This window comes from Chiloscyllium plagiosum, unplaced genomic scaffold, assembly GCF_037043375.1.
Source record: "Chiloscyllium plagiosum isolate Xiang-an unplaced genomic scaffold, Cpla_swu_hap1 HiC_scaffold_12, whole genome shotgun sequence".
In the NCBI taxonomy this organism is placed as follows: Eukaryota; Metazoa; Chordata; class Chondrichthyes; order Orectolobiformes; family Hemiscylliidae; genus Chiloscyllium; species Chiloscyllium plagiosum.
The window spans coordinates 12,782,471-12,807,683 of NW_028270150.1; the positions used below are offsets into that span (position 1 = coordinate 12,782,471).

Below are 25,213 nucleotides of genomic sequence, written 5' to 3' on the forward strand. Positions count from 1 at the left end.
CGGTAGAGTGGGAGGGGGAGTTGAAATGTTAGGCCACGGGGCTGTGGAGTTGATTGGTGCGGGTGTCACTGAGATGTTCCCTAAAGCGCTCTGTGAGTAGGTGTCCAGTCTCACCAATGTAGAGGAGACCGCATCGGGAGCAATGGATACAATAAATGACATTTATGGATGTGCAGATGAAACTTTGATGGATGTGGAAGGCTCCTTTGGGGCTTTGGATGGTGGTGAGGGAGGAGGTGTGGGCGCAGGTTTTGCAATTCCTGTGGTGACAGGGGAAGGGGCCAGGAGGGGAGGGTGGGTTGTAGGGGGGCGTGGACCTGACCAGGCAGTCATGGAGGGAACGGTCTTTGCAGAAAGGGGTGGGGAGGGAAATATATCCCTGATGGTGGGGTCCATTTGGGGGTGGCGTAAATATCGGTGGATGATATAGTTCAAAGGTTGGTAGGGTGGAAGGTGAGGACCAGGGGGGTTCTGTCCTTGTTACGGTTGGAGGGGTGGGGTTTGAGGGTGGAGGTGTGGGAAGTGGTTGAATTGCGTTGGAGAGCATCTTCAACCACATGGGAAGGGAAATTGCAGTCTCTCAAGAAGGAGGCCATCTGGTGTGTTCTGTGGTGGAACTGGTCCTCCTGGGAGCAGATATGATGGAGGTGGAGGAATTGGGAATACGGGATTGCATTTTTGCAGGAGGTAGGTTGGGAAGAGATGTAATCCAGGTAGCTGTGAGAGTCGGTGGGTTTGTGAAAAATGTCAGTGTCAATTCGGTAGTCATTGATGGAGACGGAGACGTCCATGAAGGGGAGGGAGGTGTCAGAGATGGTCCAGGTGAGTTTAAGGTTGGGATGGAATGTGTTGATGAAGTTGATGAACTGCTCAACCTCGCGGGAGCACGAGGTAGTGGAGGAAGACGTGGAGAGTGGTGCCGGTGTAACCACGGAAGATGGACTGCTCTACGTAGCCGACAAAGAGGCAGGCATAGATGGGGCCCATACAGGTGCCCATGGCTACCCCTTGGGTCTGGAGGAAGTGGGTGGATTCGAAGGAGAAATGCAGGGCAGGGGAGAGAATGCATTGTACCATATAGGGTAGAGGAGACCATGCATTGTACCATATAGGATAGAGGAGACCATGCATTATGCAATGCAGGGTAGGGGAGATGATGCGTTGTGCGATGCTGGGTAGGGCAGATGATGCATTGGGCGATGCAGAATAGGGCACATGATGTGTTGTGCGATACAGGGTTGGGACAATAGTGCTTTGGGCGATGCAGTGTAGGGTAGAGGATGCATTGGGCATTGCAGGGTAGGGTAGAGGATGCATTGTACCATACAGGGTAGGGGAGAAGATGCATTGTGCAATGCAGGATAGGGGAGAAGATGCATTGTCCATTGCAGGATAGGGGAGAGGATGCATTGTACCATACAGGGTAGGGGAGAAGGTATGTTGTGCGATGCAGGGTTGGGACGCTAATGCATTGTAGGGGAGAGGATGCATTATGTGATGCAGAGTAGAGGACGCATTGTACCAGACAGGGTATGGAAGAGGATGCATTGTACCATACAGGATAGAGGAGACAGTGTATTGGGCGATGCAGGGTAGGGGAGATGATGCATTGGGCGATGCAGAATAGGACAGATGATGGATTGGCCGATGCAGAGTGGGGCAGATGATGTGTTGTGCGATACAGTGTTAGGACAATAATGCATTGGGCAATGCAGTGTAGGGGAGAGGATGCATTGTGCGTTGCAGGGTAGGGGAGAACATGCATTGTACTATACAGGGTAGGGGAGATGATGCATTGTGCATTGCAGGGTAGGGGAGAACACGCATTGTACTATACAGGGTAGGGGAGATGATGCATTGTGCATTGCAGGGTAGGGGAGAACACGCATTGTACTATACAGGGTAGGGGAGATGATGCATTGTGCAATGCAGGGTAGGGAAGAGAATGCATTATGCTTTGCAGGGTAGGGAAGAACATGCATTGTACCATACAGGGTAGGGGAGATGATGTATTGTGAGATGCAGGGTTGGGGAGAGGATGCATTATGTGATGCAGGGTAAGGGAGAGGATTCATTGTACCACACAGTGTAGGAAAGATGATGCATTGTGCAATGCAGGGTAGGGGAGAGTGCGTATAAATAGAATGTTGGGGAGAGTGTGAATGTATGCCGTTCGATAGAGGAGAGAGGATCTACTATGTATTGTAAGGTGTATGATACGAGTTTTGCATTATGCAAGATGTGGGAGGGGGTGCACTGTACAATGCAGGATAAGAAAGTGTGCATATTGTTTACTCAATCACATTGAATGCACTTAATATTTAACAGCCAAGAATTGAGTGTTTCCAGGTTTGTATTGATCACATGTGGTTTAGATGAATCGTGTTGTACTGACTGTACAAAATGGATCTTGACATTTACGTTGTGTTCTAGTGAAAGCCTTGATGAATATCTAACTCTTACATAAGTTGACCTGGCTGTTTTAGCTGTAGAGCTATGTGGATAAATTTGGAGGGAGGTGAGTGTCTGAATTTCAGTAGATATTCTCAAGGGCGCTTACTCTGTCCCCTTCACACATTTTTCTTTGGTATCCTGATTTCTGTCGCTGTCTGCTTCTTTCCCCACAATTGTGAAGGCACAGGCTATTCCCTTCCACATTAGCCGAACAGATGACCTTCTGCCAAATCCATTGGGTGTTCTAATTTATGACCACGCCAGCAGGAGGCACCAGAGTTTAAGCTGCCTCTGTAAAGCGTTTGTCCAAGTGCAGCCATGTCCAGTTTATAGTTTTGGTTAACTCAGTTGGGGTCAGTGACAGGAATGTCCCAGTTGACTTTGATGCCCTTACTTTTTCTATTGAAGAATATCTACTCTTGATTGATGTCCGCCAGTCCCTGTTAGAAAGTGCCAGGCTCCACCACCCTCCTCATGCAGGAGTGATGCACAGGGCTGTTATGGTTACCCAATGAGAATATCCCATTTGAATCAACTCTAAGAAGGTGATGCTGCCACTGTGGAACATTATCCCAGAAAGAGTCAGTGCCTTCATAGGAGTAAGATGGAATATTTCAAAAGAACAGCAATTTTTTAACTGAGTTTCCTTTCCTTTCTTTTTACACATCCTACTTGTCTGCAATTCACTATTGTGAAAGATGTTTTCCCTTTCTAGTTGATGGGAATTCAAAAGTTGCAATAGAATAGGGTGAAAGTTTTAGAGATGTACGTTTACAGATTGTTAGATTTGCCCTGGTTTGTGCATTTCTTTATGCAAATTGACAAAGATTGGCTGGACAAAATGTTTTGTTTCACTGGTGTAAATTCTCGGTGCATCCATGCTATCTGAAAGGCAGCTTCAGTGGCAACTTTCTGAAAGGGATTGTCTGAATGCTTGAATGGAAATATTTGCACGACTGTCAGGAGCAGGAACTGCAGCTAAATTGAAAGTTCCATCAAAACTCCAGCATCGCTGTGATGGGTCAAATGGCCATCTCTGTGCTGGGGAAGTGACCTGATCGCGACGTGTTGGTAGCTTAAAGCATGTGAGAGAGAGAGAGAGAGAGAGAGAGAGGATTGCATTCAGTGTACAGCTGAGCATTTGTGGACTGCTCCATAAGCAGCATACGCTAATGAACATCTGTATTCCACAGCAACTGCCAAGCTTTCACCACTTGCAGGGCAAATTAAATCTCATTTTCAGATTTTCTTGCATGTTGCCTGCCAGTAGCCTTTTTTTATTTTTTAAATATGAAACATTTAAAGCTATTGCTAATTTACTGCTTACTTCATTACATAGCATTAATTTAAGATAATTTGCAAACCTTTTTATGTTTCACACTTTCTCTATGTGAACTTGTTTATTTAAAAAACAATTTAAAAGAAAATGTTGCCGATTCATATGTTTTGAATAGCGTTATCCATTATCTGACTTTTTACCTACGACCCCTTGTTGGCAGGTCATGCTGACCCCAACCATGCAAGGTATTATCATGGCTATAGGTAAAGCCAGGAATGTGTATGACAGACATGGTCCTGAGGCGGGTTTCTTCAAGGTACAAACTCCCTTTATTTTATTCAGTGTGATTGAATGCTGTCTGCTGTGCATATTAAAGCAATATTGAACCCAGCATCGTGCGTTTTGTCACTAGGCCGTGTAATACTCTATTCTGATCAGATACTCAGAGATCACTGTTCACTAGCTCCCTTCTCCCCTTCATTTGTTTAACCAGCCCTCCCTCTTTCTCCCTCCTTGGTTCTCTGCACCCCTATCTATCTTTTGTTTTATTCCTCTGTCTCGCACTTCTTTTCTCATCTACTTTTGTTTCCACTGTTTTGCCATTTTTTAAAAAACAAAATCCTTTTCCACCCTGTTCTTTACCTCGCCTGCTTCCCTTTCCTGTCCCCCCGCCCTTCCCTCTGAGGAGTGCCTCCAGCCCAGTGGCATATCCACCAAACATTTAATATAATAAGTGCTCATCTAGAATGCAATACAGGTCGAGCTGTACTCTACTCAATCACCTTGTGTGCAAGTTACTGGAAAAGGCTGAGTGTTCAGGACAATGCTTTAAAAACAAGTTCTACTGCCCATTCTTCCAGCACTGACTGTGAGCATTTCCCAGTTGGTATTTGTGGACATTCAAGGTGGTTTGAAGTGACAGGGAATGCACGATTTTTGAGTTCATTATCGCTGTTAGATTACGGGTATGTGTTATGCAGTATGTCAATTACTACACCTTTATGGGGTTTTTAATATCATTTTGAAGTTCATCTTTCTGTCGCAGTTTGTGAAGCTCCTAACTGGGGCAACTCTGATTTAAACTTTGTAAGCTCCGAGTGTAAAACAAAAACTGCGATTTTATTGTTTTGGCACACAGGTGTTGGAAAGATGGGGATAGTCGTGGGGTGTTCGTAGCTATTTTCAGCTGATTCTTGCCTTAACCCTACCCATAATCTAATTTGTGTTTTCTAATTCAAATTCTTTCTACTGCTGCTGCTTTCGTTTGAGCTTGCATCTCGTTACTGATGAAAGACATGATGAGCACAAAGTCTACACACAAGTTGGAAGTTCATCCCAATAAATTGAAACAGTCCATTTTTGATAGAAGATATTGTTGTTTTCTCTATTTCAGTAAACATTTTTCCAACCACAGCTCCCTGAACGCTAAACAGAAAAATGAGGGTGCAAATAGAAATGATGAGTGATGATAGAAGGGCTAAGCCAAAGCTGTGGTTACCAAGATAGCTAACTTGAATAGGAAACAAGCTAGGAAGACTTGAATTTCTAAATCACCGTTCATGATGTTTCAAAGTTCTTTACAGCCAATTAATTAGAAGGTGATCCCCTCTGTTGTTGAAACTTGGTGGCCAGTTTTGTGCATAGCCAGCTCCCATAGAGACATCGTAGTGATGTTAGGAACATTGAACGGACCATTGAGCCTGCCCTGCCATTCAGTACAGTCACGGCTGATTGAACACTTCAATGCCTTTTACTCACCTCAATCCCATAACCCTGTATACCACTGGTAACAAGAAATCTGTCAATCTCAATTTTAGACGTGCTCAAAGAATGGACATCCACAGCCCTGTTTGGTCATGAATTCCAAAGGTTCACAACCTAACTAAAATAATTTCTCTTCATCATGGACCAAAGTGAAATCCCCCTTGTTTTTATATTGTGCTCCTGGTTTTAACTAGGGCAAGCATCTCACCTGCATCGGCCCTGTCTATCTCTTTAAGTATTTTGTAAGTTTCAATGAGATCACCTCTCATTCTTCAAAACTGTGGAGAATGCATGTCCAGTTTGCCTAGTGTCTGTTCATTGCACAGTCCTGTTATCCCTGGGGCAAGTCTGTATTCCCTCAACAGCAAAAATATTTTTCCTGAGATAAGGAGACTAGAACTGTACACACCACTCCAGGTATGGTCAAAGCCAGCTCCTATACAATTGAAGCAAGACTTCACCATTCTACTGTTGGTTCCAGGATAACCTGGAGTGTGATTTGAACCCACAATATTTTGACACCGAGGTGAGCGTGCTACTAACTGAGCCACAACTGAAACATGATATAGCAGGACAGCACCATTTGAACCATTCTTTAATTCCCAGTTTAACAGACAGAGGACGTTCAATCTCCACTCTGTGCCTCTGCATCTTCAACATAGACTCATTATTCAGCACTTGACAAAAAGGAAGTTACAGAAAGCCCCTCATTGCTGCACTCTTTCCTTTCATTATGTTCCTGAAATCATTGGTTATGCTGTAAATTGAGCGGTGTAAGGAGTAACAGGCCAAAACCATAGCACATGTACAATTTGCATTGGTTGCCACCTCTCAGACCAGCATAACAGCTTAGTTTACGTTATGGATCAGTGTCATGTTATATCAAATCATTTTGCTTGTATCCTCATTACTAACAGAGAGAATCCCAGAACTGATAGAACAGCATTCTAACTAAGGTGCCAACTGGTCTGTTCATGAGTACGTGAAGAAGCATAAGGACAGATTCTAACTTAGCTGTGATGCCCATCACAGTTGCTTGACCTGCTGGCACGTAAACATTGACATTCACCAGCCACTTGCCAAAGGGCATCAACAAATCCCATCTGATAGAAAGGACCAGTAAATGCAAGAGAGGACAAAATTGACATTGACTTTAAAAATCCACCAGTAAATTGTTTGCCTTTGTTGCCTAGCAATCATGTTAGATTAATTTAGAATAAAAAATATTGTCATTGTTGCTCACACCTAAAATGTATCAGCGCTTTGTGAAAAATGTGAAACTTACCCGGCATAAAGGTAATGATCTTCTAAACTATTTTGTCAGATTGTTCTTTGTTTAAGCAGGGCAAAAGTTTATCATCAAAATCTAACCTTTACCCTACTATGCCCTCTATAAATCTAACCTTTACCCTACTGTGGCCCCTATAAATCTAACCTTTACCCTACTATGGCCTCTATAAATCTAACCTTTACCCTACTATGGCCCCTATAAATCTAACCTTTACCCTACTATGGCCTCTATAAATCTAACCTTTGCCCTACTGTGTCATCTATAAATCTAACCTTTACCCTACTATGGCCTCTGTAAATCTAACCTTTGCCCTACTGTGGCCCCTATAAATCTAACCTTTACCCTACTGTGGCATCTATAAATCTAACCTTTACCCTACTATGGCCTCTGTAAATCTAACCTTTACCCTACTATGGCCTCTATAAATCTAACCTTAGCCCTACTGTGGCATCTATAAATCTAACCTTTACCCTACTGTGGCCCCTATGAATCTAACCTTTACCCTACTATGGCCTCTGTAAATCTAACCTTTGCCCTACTGTGGCATCTATAAATCTAACCTTTACCCTACTATGGCCTCTGTAAATCTAACCTTTACCCTACTATGGCCTCTATAAATCTAACCTTAGCCCTACTGTGGCATCTATAAATCTAACCTTTACCCTACTGTGGCCCCTATAAATCTAACCTTTACCCTACTATGACCTCTATAAATCTAACTTTTGCCCTACTGTGGCATCTATAAATCTAACCTTTACCCTACTATGGCCTCTGTAAATCTAACCTTTACCCTACTATGGCCTCTATAAATCTAACCTTTACCCTACTGTGGCCCCTATAAATCTAACCTTTACCCTACTGTGGCCCCTATAAATCTAATCTTTACCCTACTGTGGCCCCTATAAATCTAACCTTTACCCTACTATGGCCTCTATAAATTTCCCTTCTTCATCGCAGTTTAAAAGCTGTCAGAATGACACACGCATGATACTGTTAAGAAAGCTTTATATCCAATTACAGGTTAAACGCTTTGATTTTTCTATATGAGCTGTATATATTTTGATTTAATCTGTTTGGTCATGTGCTAAACATGTCTGGGGCAGGTGGGACCTGGACCTTCTGGTCCAGAGGCAGAGATTGCTACCACTGAGCTGCCAAAGTCTTAGAAGCTGCACACCCAAAGTGGGGATCAAACTCTCAGCCATAGGGTTAAGAGTCTCGTGGTCAATTGACTAGGGCTAGTCAGGCTAATTTAAAACATATTTTTGATCAACTTGTTTTGACACACCTCCAGACAGTGGGTCTTGAATCCAGATCTGTTGAGCCAGGCATATAAACATTGCCACTGTGCCATAAAACCCTCTATAAATGGCATATTATCTGAACAGTGTCTAATTTATGCATCAGCAGCTCTACTAATTAGAGTAGATGAGAGATGTTGTTATCTTCGACTGTGATGGGAAGGGATGGCCCAGTGATGTTATCACTAGACTCTTATTCCAGAGCCAAGATTAGAGTGTGGTGCTGAAAAAACACAGCAGGTCAGGCAGCATCTGAGGAGCAGGAAAATCGACATTTCGGGCAAAAGCCCTTCATCCGGAGACTTGGCTAATGTTCTGGGAACATGGGTTCGAATCTCACCATGGCAGATGGTGGAATTTGACTTTGAAACCTAGACTTGAGTCTAGCTATGACCATAAAAACATTGTTCGAAAAACCCATCTGGTTCACTAACGTCCTTTAGGGAATGTAACCGCTCTCCTTATCTGGTCTGGTCTACATGTGATTCCAGATCCACAGCAATGTGGTTGACTCTTAACTGCCCTCTGGGCAATCAGCGATAAATATGATATCCAAATCTATGAATGTTTTTTTTTTTAAAAAGTAAGTAGCTTATCTGATTATCTATTATTGACACTATCTTTGAAGTGCTGAGCCATGCAAAGGTTTTCTGTGCTGTTATCCATGATCATCCTGCGGATCGTCCCAGTTGAGGCTCTGCATTTTACTGTCCAGTGCTTCTGGAGTAAAGAAGGGAAGGTTTTAACTGGGGGATCTCACTGAGATCCAGTCATTCCTTTTGGATAATGTATATGCTCAAAGCTGAGGATGAATAGCCTGACCATATTTGCTGTGTTGAAGCACAGGCAATGGCAATCTGGAGGTGCCAAGGATTGCTGTGGTGTTTCACACCTCGAAGGGTGAAGACTCGAAGTGGGTCTCTGGATTTGAAACGTTAACTCAGTTTTCTCTTCACAGATGCTGCCAGATCCGCTGAGTTTCTCGTTTGCGCATTTCTGATCTCCAGCATCTGCAGTCGATTGTTTTATTTTAGTGATTTTTTTAAGCCCTTTCACAAAAGCTCAGCAGTTTCTCCAAGACTTGTCAGTGTTCTGGATTGTTGAGAATCACCTGACACCGAAGGCGGAAACCACTTGAATGATTCTACGTCAGCACTTTGATAGAACTGTTCCAATACTCCCAACACCCTGCAAATTTTCCTTCCATGCACCTTGTTTACGTTAGAAAGTTAATATTCAGTCTATTTCCATTACCTTTACATCCAGTTCATTCCAAATTGTCATAACTTGCTGCATTTTTAAAACAAAGCTCCCAATTTTCCTTCTGGAGATTTTACCAGAACTGTCTCTTCTGGTTGTTGATCGTGCTGCCAGTGGAGGCAATTCCTCCCTATCTACCACATCGAAATGCCTTTTAAACCCAAATTCTCATCACCATAACCTCTTCTGTTCGAATGAGATTAATCCAGTGCTTCCCTTCAGAAAAGTGAAGTTCTGCATTCTGGGTGCCTATCTGACAAAATCACTCTGTACTCAATACATGATCCTAATGCCCTGAGGTGTGAGACCCAGAATGTCTGCAGTGCTTCAAGCATGTTGCATTCAGACAGTTTAAACTCAGATTAAGGTACTCTGGAGTTTCCTGAAGTTATCTAAAACATACACTCAATAATCCAGCAGAGTGATAAGGTTAATAGGAAAATTCTGAATTGCAAAGCTGCCAGTGATTAGACCTGGCAGCACACAAGATTTATTGAACTAAAACAAGACATTTGGCCTAACTGGTCCAGCCCAGAGTTTGTGCTCTACGTGAACCTCTACTTCATCCCCGCTCTCTTAATATATCTTTCTATTCCGTCTCCCTCAACCCCCACAAGTGGAGACATCAGCTCTGCATTTTCCCTGTCAAAACCCTTAATCATTTCAAAGATCTCAATCAGGCCACCTGTAAAATTTCCCTTGCACTGTTTATCTGATCTGAAACAGGACATACTAATCTTCATATACAACTTGTTCAGATTTAATGACTTCCAAATAACATACTATCCAATTGCTAGGTAATGACCATTTCCAAAGAGAGAATTTAACCATCTTTCTCTGATACTTTTACCAATGCCCCACAATTGACATCCTTGGGATTGCCATTGACTGGAAATTGAATTGGACCAGCCTGATAAATACCATGGAAACAAATGAGTGAGGAGGTTCACATAGAGTGTAAACTCTGATAAAGTCACTGTAGTTCCAATGGACCGTGCGACTGCTTTCTCATTAGAGAAATAGACATGAGACGAGTTTAATCTGAGGGTCACACTACCTCAGGCAAAGTTGAGAAGCTAGGACCGTCCTTGTGACTTCAACCAGTACAGGAATTGAACCTGCCACACAGCCAACTAAATGAACCGATCAGTAGTAATAGTGCACATTTAATGAACCAGTGTAGGCATGCTGAACCAAACGGCCTCTCTCTTGACCATGACACTTCTGTGAAGAGCAGGTGAGAGGCTGGAAGTTTAGTGTAATAACTCACCTCCTGAATCACCATCTGTCCACCGTCTGCAAGGCACAAGTCAGGGATGTGGTCAAATGCTCCCCACTTGCCTGGATGAGTGCAGCTTCAACAATCCTCAAGCTTGACACCACCCAGAACAACGCAGCCGATTTAATTGGTCCACCCATTCATCACACTAAATATTCCAACACCAATGTGTCGTGATGTCTGTGTATGCCATATAAGATGCATTGCAGCATGAAACCACCTTCGTCAACACATTTCAAACCCATGACCTTTATCACTGACAAGGACAGAAGACAAAAGGGTACCCCATAGCCTGCAAGCTGTCCTCCGAGCTACATATCATTGTGTCTCGGCCTGTGTCACTGTTTACAGAATCATAGAGTTGTACAGCATGGAAACAGACCCTTCCATCCAACCCGTCCATGCCGACCAGATATCCTTAATTAATCTAGTCCCATTTATCAGCATTTGGGCCCATATCCCTCAACCTTTCCTATTCATCTACCCATCCTGGTAATTGTACCATCACTTCCTCTGGCAGCTCATTCCATACAAGCACACCCTCTGCGTGAAAGTATTGCCCCTTAGGTCCCTTTTAAATCTTTCCCCTCTCACCTTAAGCCATGCCCTCTAGTTTTGAACTACCCTATCCTGGGGAAAAGACCTTAACTACTCATCCTATCCATGCCCCTCACGATTTTATAACCCTCTGTGGGGCCACCCGTCAGCTTCCAACACTCGGGGGAAATTGGCCCAAGTCTATTCAGCCTCTCCACATAGCTCGTTCCTTCGATGATGCTGGATTGAATTTCTGGAGATCCCTTTCTCGCAAAACTGAGAGTCTCCCTATACACCAAAGACTGCAGAGGTTCGAGAAGACAGTTCACCAGCACCACCTCCACAGTAACTAGGGATGGGTAATAAACGCTGGCTCAGCCAGAGCTGCTCACATCCTGTGAAAGAAATTTAAAAACATTTCACTTACTCCCTGCAAATCCCCCAATTTACATGTGGTTTTAGATACAGGACCTACCCACTTGTCTGCCCTGGCCCACCCCCGCAAGGGCACTGACAATAAATTCTACAGGTGGCTTCCATTACTAAGAGTGCATTCTCCATGCAAAAACCTGGAATGCAAACTCTTCATTCTAACAATGATAAAGGGATTCAACAAGATCGATGCAGTGAAACTGTCCCCTGTGGCGGGGCGATCCTAACAAACTGAAAAGTAAAGCTACACCATATAGGAGTGAACTCGAAAAATGCAAATGTGACCCATGCACTGGGTCAATTAAACTTATCGTTCCTGAGGTAGATTCAGTATGGGTTAAATAGATGGGCAAACAAATTGAAGTGGACATTCACCATTGTCTGATAAATTGGCTTCTTCATGCACAACTTGCGCACACATTATTTATTGGTGGGGGTGAGGGAGGCTGGAATATCAGTGAAAGTATAAAATGTATGAGCAGTAGTAAACTATTCAATCTGATTCTGCACCACCATTCATTGGATACTGATCAGTTTTCACCACTGGTCCACGAATGTGTGATGCATGCTGTCCGGCCATATTTGAGATTAGCTGCATTGAGTTAACCTGGGACCTGTGCTCCGTAGACTTGCTCTTTACTAAACCTATCAATTAAGTCACTTTGAGAGCTAAAGGTTAGGGTTGTCTTTGCCTGCAGAGATTGCCCAAAGCACATACCCATCCCATCCAGAAAGCGTGGAATGTGAAACTGCAGAATGTAGCATGCATTATTCAATATTTGATTCTAAAAACTGGTTCACCTGCAGGAAATTAACCCTTGCAGAGAAAATGGAAATGTTCAAGTAGTTACACATTTTACTTGTGTGTTCTATTTGTGGTCAATTTGAGAAGCGAATTGAATGCAGTTGCATGAATGGAAACAAACCTGTCCTTTAACATGTTTTCATAAGCAAATTCAGTTCCTAACGGCAAACAATTTTCAAAGGAAGAATCCAGTTTAATTCCTGTTTTAGTTGTAAAGCTGGCGGCTTAGATTCTGAATTCATTATATTGTACCTTCACCATTTGACGTGCTTCCCCTTTTCTCAGTGGGTTATTAATATTCACGCGTTATAAAGGGTGGAACTGGGCAAGGCATTATAATGGTTGATGGTGAATTTATTGATGCAGTTAATTGCCCTATTCTGATCCCCTGTAAACTGTACCATGGAGGTAATAAATGGAAACAAGCTGAATTGTCTTTCCATCCTCCCTCTCAACTGTGGATTATCTGAGGTGTTATCTGTGTCCAAGTGCCATTGGCAAGCAAGCTCAGAGCAAGCAACTCTCTGTCCCTCTGCCCCATCAGCTAGAAGGAGGTAAGACAGAGAAATGTTGAGAAAAGCATTGCAAGTTTCTTTTTTGGTGGGGGTGTGGGTTGTTAGAAATGAACCACGAAAATTGTGCCATTTTGGGATGGAAGAGATTCAGGCAAGTGTTTTGAAACATTGAGTTTTGGAGGACATTATTTAACCTGCTACCCCCTCTCTCTGCTGGCACTTGACTGCCCCATACAAAAGTGTCAACCAATGCCTTTGCCCATATGTGAATCCATGATGGGTGACTCTCGGTGGTAAGATTTGGTAGGCAGCATAATCACAGGATGCATTTCACCTGAGGTTACTGCTGTCCTTGGCCAACTTGTGCACTTCCAAACTGAATTACAGGATACTGATTAGGTTCTGGTAGTTCCCAAGCGACAGTCCTTACTCTCTCCCCACCCTGTGTATCTGTAACCTATCGCTGCCAAGGTCAATTGCAATAGCCTAGCCGAGCTCACAAAGTGGCAATCAAACCCAAGGAACTTTCTGTCTGTGTGAATATAGGCTATTTAGTTACTCAACTCACACCCGACAGGAAACCCATTTGTGGTTGGGGTATAGCTGCGTGCCGTTAGGGAATGGATTTAATTTTGCCGCGTAGCTCTGGCAGTCCTTTGTGGTTGTTTCCCTTTGAAACTTACGAAGAATTCCCCACAGTCAGGGCTACACGGCAGCTCGGAATGCATTTCCAGTGGGTTCTTTCTCTCTCCAGGCTTTCACAGCAGAGTACTCCCGTTTGGTCAGGCTGGCCCAGGAAGATACCACGCTGGAGAACGATAACCGGTTAAAACATGTGGTCGTCTATTTCCTGCACAATGAGGCACCAAAGAAAATTATCGAGAGGACACTCTTGGAACAGTTTGCCGATCGGAATCTCAATTTTGACGAACGGTAACAAGAGATTTATTGTTGTGACAAGAGTAAAGTATGTGCCTTTCAGCACCTCAAAGTGTTTTTCTACCAGTGAATTGCTTTTTAAGTTTAGCCGTTTTTGCATTGTAGGAATTGAGGCATCCATTGTGCAAGATCCTGATGCAGCTATGTGGTAATGACCAGATAATATGCTTTTATTTTTGCTGATGAAGGTGAGGGATAAATGTTGACCAGGATGCAGGGAAGAGCTTTTCTTTAAAAATAATGGAATGGGATCTTTTACATCCACCTGACCAGACACAAAGGCTCTTACTTTGACATCACATCCAAAAGATGTCATTGACGATGGTGCAACCCCCTCTTTGTATGGTATTGGACATATCAACCTGGATTGTGCATTCCATTCTTTAAGTGGGTCTTAAACCCATGACCCATTGAATCGGGCATAAAGTGCTGCCTACCACACCATGGCTGGTAGAAGTCTAGTGGAGAAAATGGGCAGCTGGAACCCTCTAAGCCTGGTGTGCCAAATATGTTGACAAGGCCAATTATTAGACAAGCCTCACCAAGGCTGTGCAACAATCCATGTAGCCTGCTCAGGTACACAGCTAGACTAGACAAGCTTTTGGGTCTGGGCATCCCTTCTCAGTCTTTGCTGAGTTAACTCTAGCCATGCAGAGAATGAGATTTTACAATTGGTATGGCAATACTGGCCTTGTAATGTGTGTCATGAGATTGGAAAAAGAAACATTCTGAATAATAATTGCTTGTGTGTGTCCCATATGCAGATATCCCTTCTGGATATTTTAAACTTGGCTGTCAGTTCATTGAAGTGCTTAGTATCATATTAAACATTGCTTTAGAATGCAATAACTCCCGTCCATGAACTTTGACATTTATTGAGACCTCTTCAACTCCTGATGACCTTCAACTCCTGAAACTTTATTCAAGGAACATTAAGTTGATGATTATTTATGACCTGTTGTCAAACTAAGAAATCATTAATTACACTTATCTGCAATGAGTTACCACTTTAGTTCTGCAATGGATCAGATGGTCAGTTCATAAAAGCACTGGCTACTGTGGAATCTGAGCTACACTGGGCCAATAGGTTCCAAGGCTTGGTCTAGATGAGTTCACTGACCTTAATGCTGTGATGTGCGGAGGCATTCACAGCAGCAAATGCCACAACATTTTAGCAAGACCTAGCTTGACTGGTGGTATGAAGGGCCCTCTGCGTCAGATCAGCCCTACACACCCAAACTGTAAATATAGATGCAAGTTACACTGTGAGTGACAAACCCGAGAGCGTATTTAACCAAATCCATCAGTAATCCACTTGTTGTACTGCTGCTTTTGAATTGTGCTGTGACATATCTTTGCACACTTTATGAATAAAGTATTTTTTTTTAAAAGAGCAATTCAGACCAGTATGTGAGAAAAAAAAAGATCAGGCAGGATTCCTGCTCTTAATCATGAATCAGTGACCTTGTGCTGTGAAGTGTTTAGAGTGTGAATGTCAGCTGAAGACAGCTTGGAACTGAGCTCTGACCCCATTGATAATGTCCAGGCTCATTCAGGCAGCGTGACCACTTGACCTGACATTCTGGGGAATGGGGAGCTGTCACCTACCACAACAAAAAAATAAACTAGAGGGGCTTAGGTGAGGAAGGAGAGAGCACAGGGAAAGACAATTCCTCCTTTAATCAATGTCATTAGATAGCCTTGCAGAAGCAGGCTGTCAGGTTATTGGTTGGTGATGCTTCCACCTGAATGAAGGGAACTGGTTAGCTCACTTGGCTGGGTGGTTGTTTGGTGATGACAATGATACCAACAGCACGGGTTCAATCCCCACACTGGTTGAGATTACCATGACGCACTCTCCTTCTCAACCTCTCTCCTCGCCTGAGGCATGGTGACCCTCGGGTTAAAGCGCCATCAGTCATCTCTCTGTAATGAGAGAGCAGCCCTGTGGTGACCTGGGCGATGGATCTCAATGAAGAGTCTGCAGACTCAAACTGTGTTGCAGGTTTTATGTATAACCTCAGCTCGCATACTAGCGGTGTGCTGAGAAAGTGCTGCATTATCCCCAGTCCCACTGTTTGGATTTAGTGAAGCCAGTTCAGGAGACTTGGGCATGTTGTATCAAAACACCATGGAATAATTTTTAAAAAGACTGAGGAGAAATGAATGGAGATTTCTTATGCTGGTCCTACACAGCCAGTACAGGCAAATAAATGTTCATGTAAATCTATGAAAGTGGCCAGCTGGTGTGTCAAATTTGACCAGTGCACTTGATGGATGGAGTATCATTATGAAGAATTGCACACCTCTCCCCATACCTGCACCATTCACCAACAGCAGTTAAGCAATCTCCTGCAAGAGGCATAAAGTCAAAGAAAATAAAAAAGAATCCCAGGATGAATAAAACGCAGAAAAATTAAATATTTACTTTTACATAAATCCTAAATCCCAAAGTACTTCACAGCCGATGAAGTTATTATTAAACAAAAACAGAATTAGCTAGGAAAACTCAGCAGATCTGGCAGCAGCTGTGGAGAGAAAGCAGAGTTCCAGTAACCCTTCTTCAGAACTCATAGTTTTTTTTAAACATACTGTTGTATGAAAGATGACAGGGAGAAAGAGAGGACTGCAGATGCTGGAGATCAGAGTCAAAAGGTGTGGTGCTGGAAAAGCACATCCAGTCAGGAAACATCCGAGGAGCAGGAGAGTTTGAGCATAGGTTCTTCATCAGGAATGTGATGACGAGAAACTTCCTGATGAAGAGCTTATGCTCAAAACGTTGATTCTCCTGCTCCTCAGGTGCTGCCTGACTGGCTGTGCTTTTCCAGCACCACACTTTTTTGACTCTGAAAGATGACAGCCAAATTACACATAACAAGTTTCCACAAACACCAACATGTTGGTCAAATAATCTGTTTCGTGATAACAACTGAGGACCAAATATTGGCCAGGAATTATGCTGGGATCTATGCTGGAAGGCAGACATGATTTCAGTTCAACATTTGATCTAATTTATGGCACCAGTGACAATGCGGCACCCCTGAGCACTGGATCAGAGTGGCAGTCTAGATTTTTGTACTCAGTTCTCTGTCCTGACTGAGGCTTGAACCTACAAAGCCCGAACTCAGAAGTGAGAGTACCATACACTAAACATGTAAAGAGAAAAAAAAATTGAAACATTCACCCATGACCCTGTCAGTTGTTTGAAACCAGATGAGGAGATCTCATAGTCCAAGAATTTGTTACGTATTAATCCATTTACCATCTATATAATGCAATCTGTGCTTGAGTCAGGAATCTGTTTGGCACCCTCTTGAAGGTGACAAGAGTTAGCAACCACCCCAAGATACTGTGTTTTCCGACAAAAGATTACCTGCACTCCAGTCAAATTTCTGTTCATGAAAAGTGCTTTGGGTTTTTTCTGAGAGGAGTGAATAAGTGCCAGTGTTTTCTGTTGTCAGTTACATGAGAATCTTTGAGTACAAAGGATAACATAAGGACAGCAATGAGAAAGGATCTTGTGTGGAGAAGATCAGGAAGTAGAATCTGTGTGGCTGAAGTTTAGGAATAATAAAGGTCATAAAAAACTGGTGGGAGTAAGTTATAGACCCCCTAATAGTAGTTACATCAATGAGCTGAGCACTAAGCAAGGAATAAGTGAAATAAAAGGCAGTGCAATAAACTTAATATGCTTTAATCTCATAAACCGAACAAATCAAACTGGCAAAGATAGCATGGATGAAGGGTTTGTAGAAAGCCATCATGACAGTTTTGTGAAGCATACATTGTGGAATCTATTAAGAATAAATCTGTTTTATATCTAATATCATAGATTAAGGCAGATTCAATGAGTAATCTTGTCATAAAAGATCCTCTGAGAAAAAATGACCTTTAATGTAATTGAACTTCATCTTAAGTTACAAAGTGTCATGTTTCCGTCCGAAGCAAGGATCTTAAACAAAACCAATTAGATATGTGGAGCGAGTTGGCTAAAGTTGACTGGGTATTTGACTAAAAGACAAGGTTATAAACAAACCATGACATTTAAAGAAATAATTCAAAATGTTTGACAAAAATCTGTTTAAAACACAAACTCAGCAAAACAGATCCACTCCTGGCTTATTAGGACTAAAAACTGGCGAATGCTCAGAAACCAATGGCCTACATCCAAGATGCAGGGGGTAGTATGGTGGCTCAGTGGTTAGCACTGTTGCCTCAGCGCCAGGGACCCAGATTCAATTCCAGCCTTGGGTGACTGTACGGAGTTTGCCTATTCTCCCCGTGTCTGCGTGAGTTTCCTGTAGGTGCTCTGGTTTCCTCCCACAGTCCAAAGATGTGTGGGTTAGATGGATTGGCCATGGTAAACTACCTATAGTGTCCAGGGATTTGCAGGCTGGGTGGATTGGCCTTAGGAAATGCAGGATCACAGATATAGGGTGGGGAGGGCATGCTTTTTGGAGAGTCATTGTGGACTTAATGGGCTGAATGGCCTGCTTCCACACTGTAGGGATTTTATGATTTATGAGTTCTCTTTACAATCTGTGTTATCCAAACAAATAGACTGAGTGTAATATATTTGTATTTGTTGATCATTACAAGCAGGATTGGAATGTAAGCCATGAGGAAGGTACAAAGAAAATGCAAAGAGATATAGACAGGTTAAGTGAATGTGAAGCAAGGTAGCAGGTGAAGCCTAATGTGGGCAAGTGCGTACATTTTGGGAGTCTGAATAGAAAAGCAGAGTAGGTTTTAAAAGGCACAAAACCTTTTTAACGTTGATATTCAGAAGTGACTTAGATGCAAGGAGCACTAAACCTTAATTAGGAAGATAAATGGTATATAGATTGTTATTGCAAGAAGATTGGCGTACAAGAATAAGGAAGTCTTGTTGCAATTATAGTGAGCTTTAGTGAGACCACTTGTGCAGGTTAGCTCTCCATACCTAAGGCCCTGAAGAAGGGTGCACCCAAAACGTCAGCTTCTCCACCACCTGATACTGCCTGGCTTGCTGTGTTCTTCCAGCCTCCTGCCTCTCTACTCCAAACCTAAGGCAGGATTTACTTGCCTTACTGACGGTACAATGAAGCTCCACTAAATTAGCCCCAGGAATGAGAGAGTTGATCTGTGATGGGAGGCTGAACAAATTTTCTTTGGTTGTCCCTGGCTAATGAGTCTAGAACATCAGCACAGTCTCAGGGTAGGGAGTTGATCTCTTAAGGATGGGTAAATTTCTTCATCCCAAAAGATTATGGATGGTTCTTTGCTGAAGATATTTAAGGCTGAGATTTCCAACTTATGGTCTCTGAGGGAACCAAGGCATATGAGGAGCAGATGGGAAAATGGCATTTGAAGGCAAAGATAATCTGTGGTCATTGTGAATGTTGGAGCAAGTTCAAGGGACAAATGATCTGCTCCTGTTTCCTATTTTCTTTTGTGTTTGTCTGAAACACAAGCTAATTGCACTCCCAATGTATTTCAGATGTCGCAGTGTAATGAAAATAGCACGGGCCAAACTTGAGCTGATCAAACCTAAAGAGGTCAACATGGAGGAGTACGAGGTAAGTGAAGGAACAATGTAGGAAAGTACCCAAATGATTTCAGGTATCAACTTCTTAAATGGATTTTTGAAGTGGCTTTTATAAATGGTAGCTTTTTTGTGCTTAGGAGCATTTTTGTTGGTACATTGTTTGATTTGGGCATTCTTTATCTATGGTTACTTAAATGGAATACAGAGCATCGAAACAATCCATTCTACTTGCCTAGCATGTGCTAGTATTTATATTTCACCCCAACTTTCCTCAGACCATCTGCCTCATTTCAGCCCCTCTGCGTCATTCTATTCCAGTTTTCTCTCATGCACTTGTCCACTTCCTTTTGAAAGAATCTAAGCTATTTGTCTCAGCCATGTCAGATGGCAAGTTCCTCAGTTCTGACTGATCTCTGAGCATGGGCATTTCTATTTGTTTTCCATAACCTTGAAGTGCAGTGACTGTTGTAATGTCCAAAATGTGGCAGCCAATTTGCCCATAGTAAGGTCCCACAACAGCAGTAAGGAAGTGACCACATAATCTGACTTAATGATGTTGTTTGGCACCGGGTCAGTGCCTGATCAAGCTTCTGTTCAAACTAAGAAACAAAAACAGTAATTACTGGGAAAACTCCGCAGGTCTGGCAGCATTTGTGGAGAGAAAGCAGAGTTAATGTTTAGGGTTCAGTGATCCTTCTTCAGTTCAGAAGAAGGCAGTTCTCAGCAATTTCTATTTATGTTTTTGATTTCCAGCCTCTGCAGTTATTTGGTTTTTTTTCTGTTGACAATCATCTCACTATGGTCATTTGGTGTTTTCAGGACGTATTGCATTATGGCACAGAGTCCAGACCAGGCAGGCCTGTATCTTTAAGATAGTTGCATGAGATGTGATGCTTAGTATATAGGTACCTGACGCACCTTCAGTCACTGTCTCATTGTATGGAGTCATTGTGTCAGTCAGCTATGCATATGTATAATGTACAGTAATATCAGCAAACATAGAACCCAGTCTATGTATATAAGCCTGTGGTATTGTCACCTTGAAAATAGATTAGATTAGATTAGATTAGATTCCCTACAATGTGGAAACAGGCCCTTTGGCCCAACATGTCCACACTGATCCTCTGAAGAGTAACACTCAGTCCCATTTCCCTCTGACTAATGCACCTAACACTATGGGCAATTTAGCATGGCCAATTCACCTGACCTGCACATCTTTGGACTGTGGGAGAAACCGGAGCACCCAAATGAAACCCACGCAGACACTGGGAGAACGTGCAAACTCCACACAGTCACCCGAGGCTGGAATCAAACCTGAGACCCTGGTGCTGTGAGGCAGCAGTGCTAATCACTGAGCCACCGTGACGCCCACTTTTTTTTAATCACATTGTAAAGTGTGTAAATCAAGTTTATTTGTTCTCAAAGAGTTGCATTATGAAATAAAATTGCTGCCAAAATTACAGGAATAATAAATTAAGAAACCTGGCACTGAAAAAAAATCAATATTTTACATGAAAATTAACACTATTGCCACAAGGGACCGTATTGTTGAAGAGGAGAGTATGAAACGGACTGGTAAGCTAGAGGAGATACTTGTTAGGAAGGAAGATTTGTTGGGCATTTTGAAAAACTTGGGGATAGACAAGCCCCCCGGGCCTGACGGGATATATCCTAGGATTACGTGGGAAGCAAGAGAGGAAATTGCAGAACCGTTGCCAATGATCTTTTCGTCTTCACTGTCAATGGGGGTGGTACCAGGGGACTGGAGAGTGGCGAATGTTGTCCCTCTGTTCAAAAAAGGGAATAGGGATAACCCTGGGAATTACAGGCCAGTTAGTCTTACTTCGGTGGTAGGGAAAGTAATGGAAAGGATGCTGAGGGATAGGATTTATGAGTATCTGGAAAGACAGTGCTTGATTAGGGACAGCCAACACAGATTTGGGAGGGGTAGGTTTTGTCTTACAAGTCTTATTGAATTCTTTGAGGAGGTGACTAAGCATGTGGATGAGGGTAGAGCAGTGGATGTAGTGTACATGGATTTTAGTAAGGCATTTGATAAGGTTCCCCATGGTAGGCTTATGCAGAAAGTCAGGAGGCATGGGATAGTGGGAAGTTTGGCCAGTTGGATAGAGAACTGGCTAACCGGTCGAAGTCAGAGAGTGGTGGTAGATGGTAAATATTCAGCCTGGAGCCCAGTTACAAGTGGAGTTCCGCAGGGATCAGTTCTGGGTCCTCTGCTGTTTGTAATTTTTATTAAGACTTGGAAGAGGGAGTCGAAGGGTGGGTCAGTAAATTTGCAGACGATACGAAGATTGGTGGAGTTGTGGATAGTGAGGAGGGCTGTTGTCGGCTGCAAAGGGACTTAGATATGATGCAGAGCTGGGCTGAGGAGTGGCAGATGGAGTTCAACCCTGTCAAGTGTGAGATTGTCCATTTTGGAAGGACAAATAAGAATGCGGAATACAGGGTTAACGGTAGGGTTCTTAGTAAGGTGGAGGAGCAGAGGGATCTTGGGGTCTATGTTCATAGCTCTTTGAAAGTTGCCACTCAGGTGGATAGAGCTTGTAAGAAGGCCTATGGTGTATTTATGGTGTATTAGCGTTCATTAGCAGAGGGATTGAATTCAAGAGTCGTGAGGTGATGTTGCAGCTGTATAGGACCTTGGTAAGACCACATTTGGAGTACTGTGTGCAGTTCTGGTCGCCTAATTTTAGGAAAGATGTGGAAGCTTTGGAGAGGGTGCAGAGGAGATTTACCAGGATGTTGCCTGGAATGGAGAATAGGTCGTACGAGGATAGGTTGAGAGTGCTAGGCCTTTTCTCATTGGAACGGTGAAGGATGAGGGGTGACTTGATAGAGGTTTATAAGATGATCAGGGGAATAGATAGAGTAGACAGTCAGAGACTTTTTCCCTGGGTACAACAGAGTGTTACAAGGGGACATAAATTTAAGGTGAAGGGTGGAAGGTATAGGGGGATGTCAGGGGTAGGTTCTTTACCCAGAGAGTGATGGGGGCATGGAATGCGCTGCCTGTGGGAGTGGCAGAGTCAGAATCATTGGTGACCTTTAAGCGGCAATTGGATAGGTACATGGATGGGTGCTTAAGCTAGGACAAATGTTCGGCACAACATCGTGGGCTGAAGGGCCTGTTCTGTTTTGTATTGTTCTATGTTCTATGTCAGTTATTTCACAACTCGAAAGAAAACCATCCTAAATTACTGGATTATTACAGCATGTGTGTACACATGCGTTAGCTAGCATTATGAGTAGCTTCAGTATCTGGCTCAAGAAGAATTTCTCTCTAATATGAATATAAAGTGGCATTGAGACAGCTGGTCAGCAGTAGTATGTGGAACCCAAAGCCTGAATAGATGGCACCACAGCAGGTAGTTGTGAAAAGGCTTTTTCCTAACGGTCAGCCATCAAACTGTTTGAGTTCAGAGCTGAAATTGCAACAACAACTAAAATACTATAACAAAGTCTAAAGACCATGTATTCGTTCTGTGACAAAGTCAATCGGTCAAATATTCTAAGAGATGTGGCTTGTCTCGCTCACCAAAATAGTAGCCAAGATTTTGTGACTTATGAAAGCTATATTCCACATGAGGAACTTACACATGTAGGAAACTCAGAGTTTCCCAAAGTGCAATACAAAGCTACACAGCAGCATGTGAAGAAGGACCAATCAAGGACCATTGCCAAAGAAATTTCCAAAGTTTCACCTGTTCCACACACAGGTCAATAAAGTCCAAACAATAACTATAAATTACAGTCCTCAGTCAGGTAATGCATTGTTAAACTTAACACCCCACATGAAAATCATCAGAAAAGTTAAACTTTTGCCTCCATCCAAGCAATGCATCCTTGAGGAATGGACAATTTGTGCTTTATGTCAAATTTACACTGGTACACGTACAAATATCATCCCCTCTGGCATCTAACACAAAATGCACTCAGGAAACTGGCACAGTGATGTGCAGTCTACTCTCGATGAGCTAACTTCTTATAATGGGTCCAACATTGGCATTATCCATTTTGAATGCTGTTACGGACTTTTGCCCAGACACCTGAAATCTTTCACATTGTTAAAACAGGTGCATATCTGATGATTAGTCTGCCAGTATGTATAGACTGATACATTATGATTGCTGAGCTGATAAATCCATACAGTGAAGCAGTGTCCTCAAGGTATTATAGCTGGACTGAATTAGGAAATTCCAAAAAATTCCAGACTGGTGTCCACCTGGACTCCCAGGTAGGCCAGACCAGATGAGGATAACAGATTTCCTTCCCTGAAGGGCATTAGTGAGCCAGGTGGGTTTTTCTGATAATCAGCATTGATTTCAGGGTCATCAGTAGATTTGTAATTCTAGATTTTTTAATGAATTTTTAAAGTAGAGGACATTTAGTAAATTTATAAACTAATGTACTAAGGTTTTGTAAAAAAGAAAATCACAAAAGGAGCAGAGGGAAAGTTATATTTTCTTCTACGTAGTACATTACTATGATTTATATGTGTTGCTTGAAGGGCTATTAGAAACAGATTCACTGGTAACGTTCAAAAGGGGATTTAGTAAATTGAATAAAACTATGAAATATTTGCAGTGCTATGGGGATAGAGCAAGGTGTGAGAGACTAAGTGGATAGCTCTTTCAAATAGCCAAACGGCATCCAATTTTGTATGATTCTGTGATAATATCTGTGTCACGCATTCTGTGTGCTAATTATACCTTTAAACAATGGAGAGGTATTGTCGAAGGTTACAGTAAAATGGAAGTGACTGCTCTTACTCTAGGTCCACACACACAGCTCTCATGATTGAAATCCATTGAGGGTATAATCGCTGGAGATCAGTTGCTCTTTGCAAACTGCACCACACAGCAGCAACCTTGTGTTCACACGCAAGCTGCGTATAAATTGGCCCTTTTAAATTACTCTGTAGCCAAGCCAAAAATTATTGAAAGCGGCCCTGCAATTAAACAAATTGCCAGAAAAAAAAAGAGCGAGAATGATGTTTGATATTTAGAACTCTTGAATATTATATGCTTCTTGCCCCTTGTGGTGTTAATTTTTCATCCATACTGCTAGTGCTGTATGCAGGAGACTTTTTTGTTTAATATTATTGTTTTATTTCAATAACCGACATTGGAAAGCTTCCATCAGAATTGGGGCCTTGGGGAAATAATGGCGGAAATGCCCCGGTGCCACTTTCTGTTTGATGCACTGTGTAAATAGATTACAAGCAATGTTTTCTGCGGGCCATGGCTGGTTACAGCAACAGCACTGGACAAATTGGAACTGCATGATCAGGTTTGCTTTAAAGTGGCTTACACTGTTGCAAGAATGTTGAATATTTATTGAAGGGAGGTGGCAGCATTTCAGTAAATCTTTCCCAGCAGATTTATTTATTTATTTGATCTATTTTTCATGTTGCCCACCTGTTGATTAAGGCTTTAATAGACCAGATGGCACTATGTGTCAGCCTTGGCTCAGTGGGTAGCATTCTGAGTTAACTGGCTGTGATTTCAAGTCCTTACATCCATAATTTTGAGTGCATAATCTCAGCTGACTCTGACATGGTAATATTGAGGGATGCTATCAACCTGATGAGATGCTCAACTAAGGTTGTGTCTGGCCTCTTGGGTAGATGTAAAGAAAATCCCATTCGATTATTAACTAGAAGAAGAGGCAATTTCTCCTCTGTAACCTGGCCAATATTTATCCTTCAACCAGTATCATGAAAGCAGTTTGAATAATCATTTATTTCATTGCTGTTTATTAGATCTCTCTGTGTGCAGATTGGCTGCTGTATTTTCCTACATTATAACAG

The 25,213-nt window shown here is 42.6% G+C and overlaps 1 protein-coding gene across 3 annotated transcripts in view; it reads left to right on the forward strand.

The window, feature by feature from the left end:
* usp25 (ubiquitin specific peptidase 25) overlaps positions 1 to 25,213 on the forward strand; it is a 212,928-nt gene that overhangs the window by 145,336 nt on the left and 42,379 nt on the right. For 2 of the 3 annotated variants that reach the window (XM_043701413.2, XM_043701414.2), the window contains 3 exons: positions 3,954 to 4,049; positions 13,672 to 13,850; positions 19,336 to 19,414. In XM_043701413.2, coding sequence (XP_043557348.2) covers positions 3,954 to 4,049; positions 13,672 to 13,850; positions 19,336 to 19,414 — 354 coding nt within the window. The remainder of the gene's footprint in view (positions 1 to 3,953; positions 4,050 to 13,671; positions 13,851 to 19,335; positions 19,415 to 25,213) is intronic. The other variant, XM_043701415.2, reaches the window with a different exon arrangement.